The sequence below is a fragment of the Mandrillus leucophaeus genome, unplaced genomic scaffold (genome assembly GCF_000951045.1).
Source record: "Mandrillus leucophaeus isolate KB7577 unplaced genomic scaffold, Mleu.le_1.0 Scaffold98, whole genome shotgun sequence".
Classification (NCBI taxonomy): Eukaryota; Metazoa; Chordata; class Mammalia; order Primates; family Cercopithecidae; genus Mandrillus; species Mandrillus leucophaeus.
The window spans coordinates 1,456,470-1,464,655 of record NW_012110696.1 but is presented as its reverse complement, the minus strand read 5'-3'; the positions used below and the strand labels follow the sequence as shown (position 1 = coordinate 1,464,655).

Below are 8,186 nucleotides of genomic sequence, written 5' to 3'. Positions count from 1 at the left end.
CCCGCCCGCGCCCCCGCGCCCCTTTCTCCGGCGGCGGCTGCAGCCTCCCGGAACAATGTCATTTTTTTTATGAATGAAAGTGGCCCGGCGCTTGAATGTGCGTGTCATTCAGCGGCGTGACAGGGGCCGTCGGGAGGTCAGCGCGCGCTTTTAGCGCCTGCTCGGGCGGCCCCGCTTCCAGGGGTGCGGGAGGGGCGGCCGCGGGGGGAGCCTGGCTTTCGTATTCTCATTCAGATAAAGATATTACTCCCTACGGCCCGGGAATGTCAGCCAGCCCCGGGGAGGGGCGGCGGCCAGGCTGCGGAGCCTCTCCCGGACCCCCGGCGGGCGCGCGGGGCCTCCCCCACTTGCGCCTGGAACGCCCCGCCCCCCGCCTTGGGGCGGCGACCCTGCCCGCACTGGAGCTGGTGAAACAGGTAGTGAGTTGATCGGTCAATAAACTTAATCCGGTTCCTTAACAAGATGGGCCGGGCAGTAAAAATACAAAGACCTCGTGAAATGGACTGAGGTCTAGGCTGGCGCTTGCCCGGGAACATAAATTATGGAGCCTTGGCTGACAGTGGTCAAGGGCGGTGGGGAAGGTTTTGGCCCCTGGACTGCCCTGGCCACCCCAGGCCCTGCCAGGACAGCCGCCATCTCCCCAGAGGGCTGTGTTCCTGGTTGGAGCCTAGGGGGACCCCCCAGGGTGCAGGGAGGAAGACGAGGTCGGCTCTCCCACAGCGCCACACCCCCCAGCAGGGGTCTCTGGGTGCAGGGTCTTTCCTGAAGGTGCTGACTGAATCCTCCCCCATCCCTCCTCTGCCGGACTGGACTTTGAGCCGCGTGGGCCTCTGGGTGGTTCATTAACCTGGGCTGAGCGTGGCCTCCAGGTCCTTGTGTGAGCCTAGGAACCCCTCGTTACTCACCCCCCAGCCCCCCAGCTCTCAGGTACTTGGAGCTGGAACTGGGAATGGGGCACCCCTTGTTACAGCTGAGCTTGGGTGGGAGTCCAGGGGCTTGGGGGTCTCCTGGAGGAGGGGGTCCAAAGTCACCCCATCTAGGGAGGCAGGCAGCCCTCACCTGAGTGACTAAGGAGTGAATGAGCTGGGAGTGGAGCCACCTTTGGTGGGGTAAGGGGTTGGCCTGGACCTCCAGACTTCCAGCCCAGGCTCTGGTGCCCTCTTCGAACTTCAGTTTCCTCACCTGTCCAAGAGAACCGATAATGGCAGGCTGTTTGAAGTATTAGGCCGGATAACCCTGGCAAGCCCTCTTTAGCCTGCCCAGCCCCCAGATCCCTTTTTTCCTGACTTTATTGTGAAACTCTGAAGAGGAATGTCTCCAGGTGGGGAGACAGGGAGGCTGGACTTTTGGAGGCCTCCTCCTCTTAGGCTATTTTATGGCCCCTGCCTGGCAATACCTCCTGTCCCCCAGAGAGCTGCAGAGAACTTCATGTGCATCCAAAACCAAAACGTGTTGTTCCCTGACCCTAAGCCCTCATCTCACCCCAAAACCCAAATAAACCCCTGGGGCAGCCAGCTCTGGAAGTGACTCTGAATTTGCTCCTTGTTTTCTGGGGTCAACCAAGGGGCTTATGATGGAGCAAGCCTCCCCCACTCTCTCACCCATGCTCCTTCACATGCACTGGGCCTCCACTGCAGAGACCCGGAACCTGGAGGAAGGTTCCCCAGGCCAGAGTTTAGCCGTCCCCAGCACCCTGGCCTAACGGTCATCAGTCCTGGGGCAAGAGACCCAGGGCAGGGAGCGCCTCTCACCCCCACTCTCACTTCTCCAGCCACCCAACAGGGTGTGGTGCCTTCCCTGAGCTCCTGGGCCTGTGGGGTGGGATTTTCACATTGTGCCACAATGGGGGAAACTGAGGTACATGACCAGTGAGTGGCAGAGTCTCTGGGACTAGGAAACGTCCCCCAGGTCCAGCACAGCCCCTCTGGCACACAGCAGAGGGCCGTTGTTGGCATGTGGAGCCCAAGTAGAGGTTGGCACTGTGTGGGGTTGGGGCGCCTGCAGGAGCACGTGTTGTGGGATCCATAGAGGGGGGGGGCTACCCCGCCTTGGGTACAGCAGGAGTTTTGTCTGCGATGTGTTTGGGCACCAGTGTCTGTGTGGTGTCAGTGGGGCCTCCCTTTTGTTGATCAAGAAAGAAAACCTTTCCTGGGGCTGCTGGGAGGCTAAAGCTCTCCCATGCCTGGCAGCTGGGTGGGGTATGGGGGCTCCACCCAACTGCTGACTCCCCAGGGGGGTCAGACCTTGAGCTCATAGTGGCCACTCATGCCTTGTGTCACAGCGTCCTTCACCTGGTGTTCGCCACCCAGCCTCTGCTGGGGTGCCCTGGCCTCTGTTGGCACCTAGTAGGCAGGCAGCATGGGGGCAGTCAGGGCTCCACCCTCCCCACCACACACGGGCAGATGGCCACCGGTGTGGCTGGCCTGGGGCTGCTCTGTCCCCCGTTCCCCCGCGCTGGACCAGGCTGAAGCGAATACTTGTGTGGATGGCTTGACCTGTTGTCTCCACTCAGACCAAACCGGAACCAACCGGCTGTTGCCCTTGGGCCAGGGCCTGCAGCTGAGGCTGCCATGACCAGCCTGTTCTCGGCCTTCTGGGGGGCCTCGAGCAGCTCCCAGCTCTGGGTGGTCCCCACAAGACACTGGCCAGAACTGGAGGGCTGGAGGTCAGGCCGGGAGCCCCCTGGCTGCAGGGTCCCCGCAGGGGCAGTCTTTGAGCTGTGGGTCCCTGTGGGGTGAGGGCTCCCGTGATGCTTCAGGGGATGAGTGTGGGCCCTTCTGGCTGGCAGGGTCATGCTGGGCACTGGGCGTGTGTGGCTGGATTAGGTGGGTTGGGGAGAATAGGGCCTGGCCAGGCAGTCAGGGACTGGTGTGGTCAGAGTGGGCAGCTGGGTCCCCGAATCTAGGCCACGCGTCTGCAGAATGACAAGTGATGGCGCAACCCGCCCAGCTGGGTCTGAAGAAGGAGGCTGCCTGGGGGACCACCCACCCCCGTCCCGGCCCCAAGCCCAGGCCTCCCGCCTGCACGCATTGTCTGGCCCTGGCAGGGAAGCCTAGGGGTGATGGTTCCCCCAGCCCTGCCCGTGGTGTGTCCTTGGGTCACAGGCTTTGGTGGCCCCGGGGAGCTGGGAAGCTGCTGGGGAGGGACCCAGGGGCCGCCTGCACATTTGCCCCTGTGGGTGAGCCCCAATCCCAGCTTCTCAGCCCCCAGGGAGGGATTGGGGCTGCTGACCTGCTCTGTGGCTCTCACAGCTTCCTGCCCCCAGCCTGGTCCTCATCTGTGAGGGGGCCCCAGTCCCCCTGCAGGCAGCAGGACCCCACCACCAGGCCCCCTTGAGGGCCCACCTGGGCCTCCCCAGTCCCCGGCCTGTGAGACGCCCCCGGCCAGACCCAGCGACGTGTTCGACGTGTGTTTTCTGTCATGCCTGCTGTGTGGAGCTTCCATAGGAACTGCAGGATACAGAACCTTGTCCGCCCCAGGGAGCCCTCACCCCCGCCCCAGCCCCCTTGCGCTGCCCCGGCCTGTGCTCTGCCCGGTGAACCTGTGCATTGCCCCCCAGATCCGTCCATATGGCCACGTGACCCTGCACCTCCTCCTCCTTGCCTGTTCTGTTCCCTGGCTGTCCATCGGAACTGCTCTTCAGGCCCATATGGGGTGTGGGGGCTGCTGAGAGGGACGGGCCCCTCCTGGGGTGAATCTGCGCCACGAGGGGGCTGGCTGACCAACCCTGTCGAGTACCTCTGTCGTGGTACCTCTGTTGTGTTACCTCTGTCGAGTACCTGGGTCGAGCTCAGTATCCTCCGAGCTCCATTTCAGCCGAAGGCCAGCGAAGGGCAGCCTGTCCCCTTTGCCCCCAGCACCTGTCCATTGTGGTGCTGCCTGTGAGACAAGCAGGGATTTTATGTTTTCAAGCAGTTGAGCAAATCAAAAGAACGAAGAGTCTCACTTTGTGACACTTTGAATTTGAATTCTCCGCGTCCATGAATGAAGCGTTGTGGGGGCACCGCCGTGGGGCTGGCTGCAGGTTGTGTGGGGAAGGCGGCTGCCACACCAAGGCAGACCGGAGTCCTTGGGACAGACTGGTTGGCAAAGCTGAAGATAGAGACCTCTGGCCCTTTCGGGGCACGGTTTCCAGCCCCTGGTCTGGTGGGACCCTGGATCTGGGTCAGAGCCTTCCTCACTCAGGGCGGCTGAGGCCTCCACTGCTGTGTCTGTAAACGGTGCCAGGTTTGGGGGTGCCTGCCTCATGGTTGCCCATCTTGCCCGCAGAAGTCCCCGGCCCGGAGCCCAGCCAGCAGGAGCAGTTGGTCTTCGGCAGCGGGGACGCTGTGGAGCTGAGCTGTCCCCCGCCCGGGGGTGGTCCCATGGGGCCCACTGTCTGGGTCAAGGATGGCGCAGGGCTGGTGCCCTCGGAGCGTGTCCTGGTGGGGCCCCAGCGGCTGCAGGTGCTGAATGCCTCCCACGAGGACTCTGGGGCCTACAGCTGCCGGCAGCGGCTCACACAGCGCGTACTGTGCCACTTCAGTGTGCGGGTGACAGGTGAGCTCTGGGGCCACGCCAGCTACAGAAACGAACCGAGTGCCGGGCTCCCTGAGTCCCTGTGTGGGTCAGGAGCGGCGGGGGGTCTCTCTGGTCATTGGTGGAGAGGAGGGCACCCCCAAGAAGTGTTGCCCAAATGGGGGACTCTTCCTCACCTGGAGGGGCACCTGGGGGCCTCCTGGGGCAGGTTGGGCATTGGACATGGCCGTCTCTGCCTTGCAGATGCTCCATCGTCGGGAGATGATGAAGACGGGGAGGACGAGGCTGAGGACACAGGTGTGGACACAGGTGGGAGCAGGGTCCAGGATCAGGCCGGCCGCGGTGGGGCCTGCTGCCACTGCCAAGCCCTGCCCTCCACAGGCAGCTAAGGGCCTAAGGCCCTGGGACAACCTCCCTGGGGTTACCCCAAAGGTCCAGTCCCCTCAGGATGCAGGAGGGGCTGAGCCACTGATATGGCTCTAGATGCCCGACCCTGGCTCCCTGGTGGCAGAGTTGTGGTGCACGGGGACACCCGTGTTGCTAATGGGGAGACTGAGGCACAGGGCCCTAGGGGTTCTAGGAGCAGGAGGAGGCCAGGGCTGGCCTGTGGAGCTCTGGTGTTGGCCATAGGTGAGGTGGACACTAGGTATGAGCGTAGCACGGCAGGGCGCTCAGGTGGCTGCCATGGGGTGGATGGACCCAGGGTGAGGGCGCCAGCCGGAGGCACCTACCACAACCAGTGGCGGGCAGGGTGGCTGGCAGCAGGGTGGCTGGTGGGTGGGCTGCAGCTGTGGGAGAGCTGTCGGGGACGATGCCTGGTGTCCCGGCCTGGAACACTGGCAGGTAGACTTTGCCAAGTTGTAGAGCGGGGAGGTGGGGCTTCTGGTTTTGGAGGGACTCTGAGGTGAGTGCGTGCAGGGAGGGTCATCATGGCACAGACGTGGGGGGCAGTCACGACTTGCGGACTGAGGGTGTGTGGGCCGGGTCCCTGGGCCAGTGGCGTGAGCAGGTGAGGAGGGGAGGCTGAGTCCATGAGATAAACTGAGCTGGGGGAACTCACCCTGGGGGTTTCCAGGAGGCCTGGGAGGGAGCTCAGCACCCTGGGGTGCCTCTTTCCAGCCTGTGTCCACACTGCTTCTTGCTGGGCCTCAGTGCCCCTGATGGGTGTGTCCCTGGAAGGGGCTGGCCGTGAGGTCACTGAGGGGAGGACTGCTCCCCTCCTGGGGGATGCCAGCTCAGCCTTGGCCGGAGTCCTGGCAGGAAGGCAGTTCCAGCCCTGAGGAAGGAGAAAAACCAGTTGGGCTGTGAGGGAGGGGTGGTGGGAGCCCGTCAGACTCGGAGCTCTGCAGAGGGTGGCGTAGGGTCTCTGATTCCCGTGGGCCCGTGCTGCACAGCTGCCTCCAAGGCTCCTGGCTCTGCAGGTGACTGGGCTCCTCTCCCGATAAACTGCTCCCAGGTCCTGGCTTGTCCACTACATCAGGCTGCCCCCTTGGTCCTCAGTCTCCCTGTTGGTGGGCCTGGCCCCTGGCAAACCTCTCTGGGCGGGTGGGCTCCCCTGGACAATGCCCTGTGCCCCGCAACTTCACAGGTCCAGGCAGAGCATCCTGGAGGGAAGGGAAAGGGAAACATGGCCCAGCTCTGAGAAAGCCCTGGGATGGGAACGTGGTGTGGAGGCTCCTGGGAGCCTCATCCCACCCTCTTCCTCCACAGGAGGGGAAACTGAGACTGGGGGTGGGCAGGGGCAGCTTTGGGAAGGAGGTTGTTCAGAGGGGCCTCTGCTCCCACTCGGGTCATGGCCTTCACGTGCACCTCGGCCAGCAGGGGCCCCTTACTGGACTCGGCCCGAGCGGATGGACAAGAAGCTGCTGGCTGTGCCGGCCGCCAACACCGTCCGCTTCCGCTGCCCGGCTGCTGGCAACCCCACTCCCTCCATCTCCTGGCTGAAGAATGGCAAGGAGTTCCGCGGCGAGCACCGCATTGGAGGCATCAAGGTGGGCGCGGCAGGGTGGCTCTGGGCCTGGCAGGCGCGGTGGTTGCTGCCTCCACTCACTTGTGCCCCGCTGCAGCTTCGGCACCAGCAGTGGAGCCTGGTCATGGAAAGTGTGGTGCCCTCGGACCGCGGCAACTACACCTGCGTGGTGGAGAACAAGTTTGGCAGCATCCGGCAGACATACACGCTGGACGTGCTAGGTGAGGGCCTTGGGCTGGCATGGGTCTGGGGCGGCAGTGGTGGCAGCGGTGAGGGAGGGGTGGCCCCTGAGCATCATCTGCCCCCACAGAGCGCTCCCCGCACCGACCCATCCTGCAGGCGGGGCTGCCGGCCAACCAGACGGCGGTGCTGGGCAGCGATGTGGAGTTTCACTGCAAGGTGTACAGTGATGCGCAGCCCCACATCCAGTGGCTCAAGCACGTGGAGGTGAATGGCAGCAAGGTGGGCCCTGACGGCACACCCTACGTCACCGTGCTCAAGGTGGGCCACCGTGTGCTCATGGGTGCCGCAGCTCGGGCTCCTGGGCTGGCCCCAAGGGTGCCCCATGGCTGGGGTTTGCGTGAGGATTGGGGCCTAGGGGTTGGAGCTTCGGGGGAAGAAGCTGTGGGGGTGCTCGTGGGGCCAAGTCTCAGCCACCCCACACCTCGGGCCACAGGCAGCTGCGGTGGGAGCTGTTTCTGTGTCTGCAGAGGGCCAGCCTCGGCCACTGAATCCCTGACATAGAGCTGCCCACAGGGGCCTCTCGGGGGTGGGTGTGACTCGGGCAGCAGTGGTGCCCCAGGACAGGAGGGCAGTGGCCAAGCCCTCCAGGCCCCCTCTGGACCTCAGAGGCAGTGGCCGAGCCCCGACTTGGCCAATTGGCAGTCGTCAGCTGTGTGCATTGGGGCCCGAGCTTACTGTCTGCCCGCCTCCCGGAGCCCTTAGCTCTGTTCCCACGGCTGCCGGGTGGGGGCCACTGAATTGGGACAGTTGCGACACTCAAAGCCCAAAGAGAAACATCTGTTCAGAGAGAAGACGGTCTGATGGGGGCGGGGAGCAGGCCCAGGGCCAGGGTGGAGTCCAGACCCTGCCCAGAGAGAGGCCACCTCCGGCCCTGTCCAGGGCCCAGGTTCTGCAAGAGCCCCGGGGAGGGCAGGCCAGGCCAGCGACCAGGGGCTGTCTGAGGGTCTGGGCTGGGTTGTTGGGGTGGAGGCAGAGACGTGCATCCTGTGGAACCACAGCCACCGTGAAGTGCCTCCACGCCTCCTCCAGGCAGCCTTCGGGGCTGACGCAGCCCAGCCTCCGTCTGTACCTTGGGGGTCTCCCATATCCTGCCTCGTACCCGGCGGGGCTGCCTCAGGGGCGTGCCTGAGCCGGGTCTCTTGTCCCCGCAGTCCTGGATCAGTGAGAGTGTGGAGGCCGACGTGCGCCTCCGCCTGGCCAATGTGTCGGAGCGGGACGGGGGCGAGTACCTCTGTCGAGCCACCAATTTCATAGGCGTGGCCGAGAAGGCCTTTTGGCTGAGCGTTCACGGGCCCCGAGCAGGTAACGACTCTGTCCCATGCCGGCCGGCACAAGAGCTCCAGCTCCAAGGCCCTGGCCGCGCGCCCTGCACGCCCCGCACGCTTATACACATCTAGATGTGTATAAGAGACAGCTACACAAAGCTTCAGTCTGTGTGCATCTGTGTGTGTGTGTG

General features: G+C 64.1%; 1 protein-coding gene across 4 annotated transcripts in view; it reads left to right on the top strand.

Annotated features, from left to right (window-relative positions):
* Window positions 1–134: 134 nt before the first annotated feature.
* The window catches only part of FGFR3 (fibroblast growth factor receptor 3), a 12,726-nt gene continuing 4,674 nt past the window's right edge, over window positions 135–8,186 (top strand). For 2 of the 4 annotated variants that reach the window (XM_011970871.1, XM_011970870.1), the window contains exons 1-6: window positions 135–144; window positions 4,270–4,539; window positions 4,762–4,827; window positions 6,340–6,509; window positions 6,585–6,708; window positions 6,798–6,988. In XM_011970871.1, the coding sequence (XP_011826261.1) occupies window positions 4,365–4,539; window positions 4,762–4,827; window positions 6,340–6,509; window positions 6,585–6,708; window positions 6,798–6,988 (726 nt within the window). In that variant the 5' untranslated portion in view covers window positions 135–144; window positions 4,270–4,364. Of the gene's footprint in view, window positions 145–4,269; window positions 4,540–4,761; window positions 4,828–6,339; window positions 6,510–6,584; window positions 6,709–6,797; window positions 6,989–7,881; window positions 8,033–8,186 lie in introns of those variants that run through there. The other 2 variants (XM_011970868.1, XM_011970867.1) reach the window with 2 other exon arrangements.